This window comes from Selaginella moellendorffii, unplaced genomic scaffold, assembly GCF_000143415.4.
Source record: "Selaginella moellendorffii unplaced genomic scaffold, v1.0 SELMOscaffold_3, whole genome shotgun sequence".
Classification (NCBI taxonomy): Eukaryota; Viridiplantae; Streptophyta; class Lycopodiopsida; order Selaginellales; family Selaginellaceae; genus Selaginella; species Selaginella moellendorffii.
Window position 1 is genome coordinate 4,105,648 of NW_003314264.1, and position 12,522 is coordinate 4,118,169.

Below are 12,522 nucleotides of genomic sequence, written 5' to 3' on the forward strand. Positions count from 1 at the left end.
GTCGATGCTTTGGACGCTGGACGCTGGAACTCCATGGTTTGTAGCCTGAAAATGTGTAAAAATCCTGTCGATAGAATGTAAGTACTATCGGTCACCGCCTTGATTGTCTCACAGCGTTCGCCACTAAAATCAATCACTGGAATTGCCGGGTCAAGTTTGGCTTGCGACGCTGCCATAACTCGAGTAATTCACGCCTGCGACGTTGTAGATGTTTGAGAGGAGAAACAATGTCTTATATAGAAGTCTGTCCACAACTCAAAACGCCCAGAAAACTGAAGCCTCAAACAATGCCATGCAGAGCAAACAAAGTCTTTAGTCTTCCTACGCAAACTTCCAACTTCTTAAAAGACAGATTATTATATGTTCATGGCATTGTTCTTCTCAAACTTTAGCACGGTCGAGCTTAACATAGTCCAAGCTCCTTTTGCCATCAAGCCCGTTGGCGTAGAACTGGGTCAAATAGTCTTTGGTGGCGCATTCCCTGTAGAGAGGAGGATTTTCTTCGCTTACCATCTCTGGCAGGGGGCCGACCACTGTGTCCATTCCAGGCCCAAAAAACGCAACCACGGACAATCTCGACTTCTCAGGGTGTGCTCGAACTCGGTGCTCGGCGCTCTTGTATTTTGCATTCGTCATTATCTGGAAACTTAGATCCTCAGCAATGGTATTGGGAAAAAAAGAAGGAAATTTACCTGTAACTGATCAGCAATGTTGACGACGAAGGCATATTTCACTGGCTTTACCGCAAACCATCGACCATCTTTGCAAACTTCCAGTCCCCCAACATCGTCTTGGATGAGGATGCTGATAGCACGGGGGTCCGAGTGAGCCGACACGCCCTTGACGAGCTCCGGTGTGTGGTATGGAAGGTAGTAGTTCATGATGCATATGATCTTCTCGCCCATTACCTTAAGATCGTAACTATTCTCCAAGCCAAGGCCCTTGGAAATATTATCGAGCAAGCAGTGTCCAAAGGCTGAGACCTGGTCATGGTACTCTTTCATCACTTCCCTGTTGCATCAATTTTGATTCAAGGACTTTTACGCAAGAAAAAACTTTACCTGAAGTAACTCGGTGACTCTGGCCAAATGTCCTCCTGTTGAGCAAGACTATAGTCCAGCCTGAGGAAATACTTTAAGTCGATTGGTTTCGCGTCTTTCCTGTTGTTAAATCCAGAGCCATATCTATTGAAATGCCATGAGATTCTTGTTAGTTTTTATCTTTTATCTTTCTCTACCTGTATGCTTCAGATGGATCGTCACTGAGTTTATTCCCCAATGAATTATAGGCTTCATTCTCCTCTGATGTCTGATTGAAAATTTCTTTGGCTAGTTTGAGGACATTTTTCATACTAGCAATTGGAACACCATGATTTATTGCCTAGACAAGAGGGACAATTGCAAGAGATAAAATGAAGAATCTTTTCCCTACCTGGAAAAAACCCCATTCTTGGCAAGCCCAAGCTATAGCATCTACTATATACTTGGGATCACCAGAGAAATCAATTATTGGAACTTGAGAATCATCAAGAACTTCTGCCTCTTGAAACCTATCTTTCAGATCTTGGAGATAATTCTCTTCTGGTGCAACTCTAGCCATATCCAAAGTGAAATAATCTGTGTGCAAGTGTGGATAACGGCTATGGGAGTGTCAGCAAGGAAGATAGGCAATAATTGTTACAATATTAGGGATTAAGTTATTTCAGTTTATGTATAAGATAAAAGTATGCAATTATGAAATTGAGTTCAGTTATAATCATATATTAAATATGATAAAAAATGAATCTAATTCATACGAGTGCTTGGAATATAGAAAGGGAATATAGAAATGTGCATATCAATTAGCCCAAAAATCCTAATTTATATACAAGAGTGAGTGGTCCAGATTGAAACCAATTCGACAGCTACTAAAATCCCATTACGCTAATATTAGTATATAGCATTGTAGCCATACACTTGGCCCTCACATCATCCCCTCATCTTGGAATAATGGAAGACTATTAGAGTTCTCTTGTAGATGGGCCAAGATCTAGAGGAACATCAGGAGGAGGCATTGGCAGATTTATAGGTGGTATTAACTACTTCTAATCCCTTTGTATGAAATGTTTCAATTGCTACACATGCACAATCTCTAGAGGATTGGCTTGCTAGACGTCATGCCGAACCTCATAAACTTGTGGTCCCACTTGATGCAACACCCGATATAGTCTTTTCCATTGCATAACCTCTTAGATAAACCACGTACCATAAGATGGGGAAAACAGACAAACACTAAATAATCTACTTTGTACTTTGCAGGAGGATAATGATGGGAGTTATAGTGTTGTTGTTGTCCCACTTATACATGGCCTAAGTGTTTGGTAGACTCTGCTCAGACAAATGGAAGAATGCTCATTAAATACTGATCCCACGACCTAGCATTAGCAACTCGTGGCAATGGCAAAGGTAAACCTAGCTCCGTTAGTAATATTAGATCATAACTATATAGGAGTTTATATGGTAAAGCATTAATAGAACTTTGCACCCTTGTGACATATGCATACCGAAGAGATGGCAAATAACCATCCTAATTCGAATGCTGAAAATTCACATACTTCACAATTATCCCTTTGAATGTCCAAACAAGCTATTTCACCAAACCGTCTAATTGTGGATGATAAGCATTCGTGAAAGTGTGGCGTATCCCCAACTGAGATATCAAAACATGAAGTGCCTCAGCCATAAATGCAGGACCATTATCCGAAAGAATCCGCTTTAGACAAGAATGTTGGAACGCCACTCAATTGAGAAAGAAGTATCTAATAGCAGTTGCAAAGGCGCTAGCAAGAGCACCAACTTCCACCCAACAAGTTAAGTAGTTAGAAGCAATAATAACATACTTATTGCCAGCTGTTGATCGTGGAAAAAGTCCCATAAAATCAAACGCCACCAACTCAAACAAACGGGAAATTGCAATTGACTCTAACAGTCCTTCTGTAGCACGAGGGGGAGTATTATGAGCTTGGCACCAAACGCAGCTTCGCACATACCGGATAATATCATGTCACATCTCCGGCTAATAAAAAGACCTGTGCAGTTTCTTGGTTACCCGACGATATCCCATATGCCCACATAGAACAGAAGAATCATGGTAGGCATGAAGAAACTGCAGGAATAAAGACAGAAGGCACCACTAGCCGTAAATGATCATCAGGATCTATCCCCACAAAATAAAGAAGGCCGTCTTCAAGGCAATATTAAAAATGTAAATGCCGGAAAGGTAAGTCATCAGCAAGTGATGCAAGATTCTCAAACCCATTTCGAAGCCTTCAAATCCATAGCTCAATCTTTTGAGCCTCACGAAGCTTATCAAGAGAAGGTAGATCTTGCTCTGCGCCTTGTGGATACTGAACGTCAAGTACAGCAACCACCGACGGCATAGAATCCTCGTTTAGAAAATCCACAGATGCTGGAACAACAAGCTCGTTAAAAACATGAGAATAGAGTGGAGAGGGAAGAGGAGCTCGAGAAAGGGCATTAACATTAGCCATAGAACTCCCTGGGTGATGAACAACATCAAAATCATATATTTGAAGCTTCAAAGCCCATTGAGCAGTACGACCAACCAGGTTCTTCTGTTTCAATAATGAAGTAACAACAACATGGTCACCTTCAAATAATGTCTGAGAACCATGTAGATATGCATGAAGTTTCTTGAAACCCTAGACTGCTGCTAAACACTCTTTATCTGTCGTGGAGTAATTCATCTCTGCTGGTTGTAATGTATGGCTTATATACACAATAGGATAGCACTGACCAAGCACACTCGAGCTCTCTTGCATCAACACACCTCCAAGACCAATGTTAGAAAGCATCCATGCGCAAAATAAAAAGTCGAGTATAGTTAAAATATGCCAAAATTGGAGGAGTCGTCAATAACTCTTTGAAATCCATGAATGCCCACTCACAATCCGAAAACCAAATGAAAGATGACGTTAATGACTTTAGCAATGCTCGTAACGGTGCAGTGCAATTAGAGAGATGATCCACAAAACGACCGAGATACTGCACCTTGCCCAAGAAGTGTTGCATATCATTCACACACTTCGGAGTAGGGAACTTTAGAACAGCCACAATTTTGTCAAGATCAACTTATAAACCTTCACGAGAAATACGGTACCCAAGATAAGTCGTGTCCTTGGACCCAAACATGCACTTTGATCGCTTTAGCTTTAAACCAACGTCGCGTAATCGATCTAACACTTTACAAACATCACGAACGTGCTCCTCCCACGTCCCCTCCGAGTGGATCAAGACATCATCAATGAAGTCAGCAGTCACCTCCAGTATATTACAAAGAACTTTGTCCATCATCCGCTGGAAAGTTGCTGGAGCATTGTTCAAACCAAACGGCATCACCAAGAACTCGCACAAACCAAATGCTATACGAAAAACAATCTTAGGAATATCTTCTTCGGCCATCAATACTTGCCAGCACCTAGAAGTAAGATCTAGTTTGGTGAATTAACGACTTTGCCCCAAACAATCCAAGAGATCAGCAGTGTAAGGAAGAGGGTACACATTGGGGATTGTCACTTCGTTTAATGGACGATAGTCAATATAGAAACAAATACTCCCATCAAGCTTCGTCATAAGATGAAGTTCACATGCCCAAGGACTTTACGACTTTCTAATAACACCCTTCTCTAACATCTCCTTAATGTTTGTAGGTAAAATCTTGATCTCCTTGAGTGACCGACAATGAATAGGAACTTTAATTGGACAAGCATCCCTGATTGGAATCGGATGATGTGTGGCAGACGATAAGTCAAATTCAAAGAGATTAGAATACTCCTTCATGAGCCGGCTACCACACAAAGATTGTTGGAGGGATTGAATAAGGGAAGAGCAGAACAAGACGGAAACATAGGAGGAAATAGTGGGGGAATAAAAGTAATGGAAGCAAAAGTAGAAGTAAAAGGACAAAAAAGTATGGAAGTGAGAGGAATGGATGAAACATAAGAAAGTATGAAACAAGGGGGAGAAGCCTCAATGTCATACTTGGTATGATTGCACTGCAACTAATCTATACCAAGAATGAGGTCAAAAGCTTAACTTGGCACCACCCGCAATGATTGTAACTCAAGCTCGAAATTGCCCACATGCACAACCAGATCCACCTCATCCCGTGCACATGCATGTGTATGGCTATTGCTATAAAGAATGAAAATTGGTTCCGCCGCACAATGCAAGTGTAGACAGCAACGTGTGGCAACAGGTCAAGCAATAAAAGATAAACTCGAACCTATATCAATTAACACGGAGAGAATAATAGGAGGCCTCTTGTTATAAAAACAAGCTTGGAAAGTAAACATAGAATAAACTAGTGCCGAGTGAACCCCTTGATGATACTCTCAAAAGAAAGATGAAGGGGTCACTGACTTATTCGTGCAAGGTCCATCCATTACTCACGTGACTCCTCATTTCCTGGATGCATCTCGGTGTCCAAACCTTCCACTGTAGCAGCACCAATAGGACGTTGCTGACGCCAAGGTCTCCACCCAGGAAATAGAGGTTGCCAATTTAGAAAATGCCGACAACACCGATAAATATGATCAACTTCATCACACGCCCAGTAGTGAACATCACGGCCACAACCACATCCTCACCCTTGTCCTTGGACTCGAGCAATAGCAGCATCAATCTCCATTGGAACAGGACTATCACCCATAGGAAGTGGAGCTAAAGGATGTGCAACGATAAATGGAAGAGGTGACGTCTCATAACGTTGTGCCAAGCGAAGAGCATCGTCAAAGGTGGCGGGAGCAAGTGTATGCACAAGTCCAACAAGATTTTGACGAAGTGTTGGCCACAACATTTTTAGCTTGAACCGCTCTGACATATTTGGCTCCACACGAAACAAAAGACTTCGAAAACAAATGCCAAATTGCATCACCGATTCAGATGGCCCTTGGCAAAGACGATGCTATTGTTGGAAGGCATTATCACAATCGTCGGTATGTCCGAAGGCGCATTTGAAGTCGTTCGGGAGAACACTCCAATCCCCACGAGTGGCTGCGCTCAAACTATTGTACTATTGCAATGCCATCCCTTGGAGGCACGTGGGAAACTCATGCAAATGTCAAGCATCGTCCCACAAATAATATGTGGCAATCACCGTGAAGTGATCGAACTAATGGTACACATCATCCCCAGGATTCCCGCAAAAGAACTCTGGCCGAACGTGAGGACTGGCACCAAGAGCAGGATGAGTTGTACCATGTGCCGTGAACGCTGCCATTAACTGAGTTTGGTTGTTCAATTGCAAACGCATAGCATCATACCAAGTATTGCTCCAGAGTCAAAAAAGGAGATTGCTGATCTGCCATGAAGATGAACGAAAAAGAAAGAGCAAAAGAAGAAAAATGACAAAAAGCTAGAAGGAATGGTAGGTCTAAACAATGAAAAAGTTAGATTTAAACCAAAATCCTGAAAAGAAAGAACAAAATGAAGGAAATGGAAAAAGCTAAATCTAAACAATGTAAAAGTTAGATATAAACCAAAATCCCAAATCCAAATACTCTTCAAGGACAATCAAAGGTGCCCCTTACTTCTACTAATGTGAGTGTTTAGAATATGGAAAGGGAATTTAGAAATGTGCATATTAATTAGCCCAAAAACCTTAGTTTATATACAGGAGTGAGTGGTCTAGATTGAAACCAATCCAAGTTACCAAAATCCTACTACACTAATATTAGTATACGGCATCGTAGCCGTACACTTGGCCCTTACAACTACAAATTATCTTATGAGTGCAAAGTAATATACCACAAAGATGCATATTTCTATATTTAATGCCCTCATGGCTTTTGATTTTTCTAAATTGAAAACTATTGAAAATATACATGTCAGAATCTAAAACAATATGAAGAGAAATTAACAATAAAAATATTTTTTATTTAATAAATATTGTAAAGTATTATATTTTTTGTTATGTTTCTTTGAAATATTTAAATTATAGTATATTAATTTTTTTCTTGATTAACAGATATGATAACTAAGCCCCTAAGCTAGTATAAATAGTTGATAATTATTTTTTGAAATGTGTGAGGCCTAAGTGTACAGTTACAATGCCATATACTATTATTAGTTTAATAGAATTTTGGTAGCTATTAAATTTGTTTCAATCTGGTTTTGGTAGCCATTGAATTGGTTTAAATCCAACCATTTGCTCCTATATATAAGTTAAGGTTTTGAGCTAATTGAATATGCATATTTTTCAATATTCTCTACAGTCACATTAGTGGAGGTGAAAAATAGCTTTAATTGTCCCTTAATAGTGCTTGGATTTGTGCTTTTGGTTTAAATTTAACTTTTGTAAGCAACTAAATAGACAATTCAAAAATTTAAATATAGAGGGAAAATGACTCATAAACAAAAGTGCAATCCCTTTTTTATGGGTCTTGGGATATTTACAATTAAGAGTAGTGTTATATATAGGTACCTACAAAAAATTCAAGTCCTCCCATATTATATATGCCTCTTTTAGGTAATTGGGGCTTGAGATTTGTCCAGGTCAACTTGGTAATGTCCTAGGCCTTGATTCCGAGTCTGGGATCATTCGAGTCAACTATGGAGAAACCTTGGTAGTACACAAAAAAAAACAAAAAAACTTAAGGTGAATTAGGGCAAATTAAAGGCCATTAAAAATCACCACATATAATGACTTTAGAGTATCAATTGGTGCAGTTGCTTGATGTTATGTTATTGTAATTGAACAATTAAACTCAATTGATAGTGGCATTTATAATACATGGTGCAACTCCTCCTACTAATTCTCATGTCCAACAAATGTTCTTCTATAGGAATCCTTTCCATTGATTTGATCAATTTACAGTGATTACCACCTATCATTCTTGGGATAATACCTAATGTCTTGCTCAACTTTCCCACTTGTTTTCAAAGGATAGTGTTACAGTAGTACAATAATTTGAGCGTAACCACTCGTGCGGATTAAAACATTCTCTTAGATATCTTCAAGCGTATATTTAGCATACTATAATTGTGATGATGCCTTTTAGCAATTGTATCATCTTGAATCAATGATGCAATTTGGCATTCACTTTTAGATTCTTTTGCTTCATTTGGAGGCTAAATATGTCAAAAAAAATTAAGTTGGGAATATTGTAGTTAACGTTTCATTAATATCTTATGGAACTTGTGCATGAACTTGCTTAAGGTGTTTTTGACACCATTCTTCAATTAAAACAATATTATGAGACATCACCTCTCCCACTTATCGTTGCATAGACTTTCTATAGGAGATAATTTTGTTTTGATGAAGGTTGACTTTGTTATTGCCCAAGTTCAAAAAAAAAGGTGAGGATGTGGTTGTGGCCATAATGTTCACTATTAAGTGTGTGATAAGGTTAGCCATATATATTAGCGTTGTCAATATTTTCTGAATTGACATCCTTTATTTTCTTGGTGTTAATAATGTTATGTTGGTGTTGTTACAATGGAAGGTTTTAACACAGAGATTCTTTTGGGAAATAAAGAATCATGCAATTAGTGGGGGGTTCTTACACAAATAAGTTAGTGACCTTTTTATCCTTTTTTGGGGGAGTATTATCAAAGGATTCACTTGGTACAAATTTATTAGTGTTTACTTTCAAGCTTGTTTTTATAACAAAAGGTAGGTTTATAAAGTTTATAAAGTTAATGTGATGGGTTTATAAATTCTACATCACTTACTCATTACTTATTGTTATGGCATTTATATTCTCAATATGACTTTGAGCGAATAGCCAAAGGTGGACTTGCATGTGTCACAGTCTCCCCCAAAATCAGCATCACAGTAGCCTGTGAGGGTAAGCACTTTTCACTGGTAGCACAATCCAAGGTAAGTAGTACCTCGAAGGTACCTGAAGATGCATTTCACCGCTGCCCAATGTTGAGATCCAGGATTAGCCAGGAATTGGCTAACTTTGCTCACGGCAAAAGAAATATCTAGGCATGTACAAACAGCTGGATACATGAGACTGCCAACAGCTTGTCTGTAAGGGATGGAGTCCATGGCTCTCTTGTCGTCCTCTGTCTCAGGAGACATGGCTCGTGAAAGCTGGCAGCCTAGTTCCATTGGTGTCGCCACTGGATTAGAGCTCGTCATAGAAAACCTTCGCTCTTTATGTTGATGATACTCTTGTCATCCATAATCATCGCTTAATGTTTCTCCAGGTTAAGCGAGATCTTTGCAGCCAATTTGAGATGAAAACTCTTGGCTCGGCTTCCTACTTTCTTGGCATGGAACTTGTGCGTGATACTATCTATCTTCACCAAGCCAAGTAATGATTCACCCTCCACCCGAATATAAAGATTCGGGTCTGCCTCGCTACGGGAAAAGCCCACACTTAGTATAAAATCGTCAAAGCGTTTGTACCAAGATCTGGGTGCTTGTTTCAAGCTGTAGACAGCTTTCTTGAGAAGCCAGAGATGATCCTCTTTTCCAGCGGCTAGAAATCCTTCTGGCTGTGCCATATAGATTTCTTCTTCAAGCGCACCATAAAGAAATGCCGTGGTCACATCCATCTGTTCCAGATCAAAGTCTCCCACCGCAGCAAAATTAATCAAGGAACGAAGAGTAGAATGCTTAACCACTGGAGCAAAGGTGTCGTTGTAGTCAAGTCCAGGAACTTGCGAGCATCCTTTCGCCACCAATCGCGCCTTGTAGCGAACCGAGGAGGCGGTGGGGTTGGTGGTGTTGGAGTAGAAGCGGGCATGGGTTGTTGCGTAGGGACTGTTTGAAGCGGCACAGTGATCGTGCCGACAGTCAACTGATCTTGTTCCGCTTCAACGTCATTTTCTTCGGTCAAGGTAGGTCTGGAAGTAGAACCTTGACTAGAAGGAAGAAACGAATTCTCGTTGAAAACCACATCTCTGCTCAGGATCTCCTGCTTCGTGATTGGATTCCAGAGACGATAGGCTTTGTGATCGAGGCTGTAGCCCACAAACACAGACTTCTGGCTCTTGGGGTCCAATTTCTTGCGCATTCCATCAGGGATGTGTGCCCACGCTTCACACCCGAATATTCTCAGATGCGTAACTGTAGGTTTCTTGCCACTCCATGAGGAGATAGTTCGCCGTCAAGACAGCGTGAAACCAGAAGCTGCGAGGCAAACCACTGGAAAGTAGCATTGCCCGAGCACTCTCCACTAGTGTGCGACTCTTGCGCTCAGCTACGCCATTCTGTTGTGGAGTCTCTCGCGTTGTAAGTTCTCGCACAATCCCTCCTTGCTCACACAGCTGGTTGAAAGCATTGGAAGTGAATTCGCCTCCACCATCACTTCTCAATCGCTTGAGCATTTTCCCAGTTTGTGTTTCGCCCATATCCTTGAAAGTCTGGAAGTAGTGTAACGATTGGGATTTGCGAGCCATAGGGTAGATCATAGTGCGACGACTGTAGTCATCAATGAAACTGATAAAGTATTGGATACCTCCCACTGCTGTGGTGGCCATCGGGCCACACACATCAGTGTGTACAAGTTCCATGAGCTCTGTAGCTCGAGATGCTCCAGTCTTGGGGAAAGGTTGGCGAGTAGATTTTCCGAGCTGACAGCCCTGGCAAAATGGAAGAACGGCTCTTGGGTCCAGGTCTAGACCTTCAACCATCTGCTCGCGTGCGAGCTGCTTGATTCTATCAGCACTAGGATGCCCCAGGCGTGCGTGCCAAAGCTCCAGTGAGTGACTGGTCGTTGTCTTTTGTACGTGTAGGCCCAGACTCCGTCCAGCAAGATCTGGCAGCATGGTAAGGCGGTAGAGATCACGCCGTCCAGGCCGGGACGCTGTGAGGATGGCTCCTGTGGTCGAGATCAGCTGGAATTGGCGAGGTGTAATGGCGAACTGATACCCATCCTCAGCAAATTGTCCCACAGAGAACAAATTAGCACATAAACCAGGAATATAAAGAACCTCGTGGATCTTTACGACTATTAACATAGGCTTCAAAGTACTTATCACTGTTGAACATATGGTCTGTAGCAGCAGAATCCAGGTAGATGCACTCTGCAGACAGTGCTGCCACAGCCATAGCTCGTGACAAGATGAAGGCGTGTACCACCTTTTTCTTTGCATTGTTCCTTACAGGCTTGAGAGATGGATTTTTCACCCAGCATTGAGCTTCGTCATGGCCTTTCTTGTTGCAATGAGAACACTTGGGCTTCTTGGATGAAGAGGCTCCTTGTTTCCCTTTGTTCACTGGTTCTTTCCTGAGAGAAGAGTAGAATGCAACGGCCTCTGATCCTGTTGTTGCTCTTCGTCTCAGATCATCGTCCTGGAGGCTACTGATCACGCCATTCAGGGTTAGAGGAGTTCCAGTGGTAGTGAGGCTACGTATGAGAGGATCAAAGGATGGAGGAAGTGTGACGAGCACCAGCTCTGCTTCTTCTTCATCCTCTATGGTTGCTCCCACATCCTTAAGATCATCTAAGATGGTTCTCACAGCAGCAAGATGATCCTTGAGGTCGTCCCCTTCAGCCATCACCAGTGCATGAAGCTGCTTCCGTAAAAAAATGCGATGGGATGTTGAAGGGATCTGGTAAGTCTGCTTCATGGCCTCCCACGCTTCCTTTGCACTCTTGCACCGTCCAATGCAATGGAATTCTCGCCCCTCCAGCGCTGCATGGAATTTGCCCAAAGCTCTCCGGTCCTTCTTGCGATACTTCGCAGTTTCATCCACTGTAGCTGTATCTGGAAGTGTCTCAGTTCCTGTGGTGATGTCCCAGAGGCCTCGTTCATCCATATAGGATTCGAATTTTGTCTTCCAGAAGCGCCAGTTCCTCCCATCAAATTTTGGTGGATTTGCGTCCACTGAAACGATATCCGCTGTAGGCACAGTCGGATTTGTGATGGGAGGGGAAATAGGTGGTGGATTTGGAGGCGGATTTGTAGGAACAGTGGCTGCCATGGGTGCCGACACCCAATCCCACCACTCGTTCAAGTCTAGGTCCAGGTTCTTAGTTGGAGCGTTTGGATTAGGGCACGCCTCTGTCTACGTAGACGGAGGCTCCGATTCACCCTAGCAAGTGTCGCCCTGATCCTACGGTTTCGAATTCTTCTCGCTCTCCCAGGCATTGCTCCGATACCATCTAACGAAAGGTGAAACCGTGTGATGGTGCTCAAGATCCGTCATAGCATATATGGAATGGAAAATGTACATATATGTGACATGGTGAACCGGTGAAGACTCGTGTCTCTCTACGTGGACTTGCCACGTGGCACAGGGCCACTCTCAACAAGATCATGCATATTGGAGCCTTTTCTACCCCAAGTCCCCATAACCTTCATAAACAGTTATCTATCTATCTATCTGGCACTGGGCTTCTGTTTTGTGAGCCACCCACAAATCGTTGGCCTTGGCTTGTGATATTTGAGATTGCTCAATGTTAAAAACAATTTTAAAAAGATGACTGAAGCTCTAGACGTTGGGCCTCTTTCCATATATTATATAGTTAGCTAAATCCCTTAGTTTAACGTATTATATTTTTGA

The 12,522-nt window shown here is 41.9% G+C and overlaps 1 protein-coding gene across 1 annotated transcript; it reads right to left on the minus strand.

Annotated features, from left to right (window-relative positions):
- Window positions 1-216: 216 nt before the first annotated feature.
- On the minus strand, window positions 217-1,657 carry LOC9655485 (protein DOWNY MILDEW RESISTANCE 6). Its single transcript, XM_024668620.1, has 5 exons — window positions 1,432-1,657; window positions 1,238-1,380; window positions 1,062-1,184; window positions 693-1,011; window positions 217-639 (listed from the first exon to the last, which is right to left on the minus strand). Exons 1-5 carry the CDS (start codon window positions 1,597-1,599, stop codon window positions 382-384), a joined length of 1,011 nt encoding a protein of 336 aa, XP_024524388.1. The 5' UTR covers window positions 1,600-1,657; the 3' UTR covers window positions 217-381.
- Between the last annotated feature and the right edge of the window lie 10,865 nt (window positions 1,658-12,522).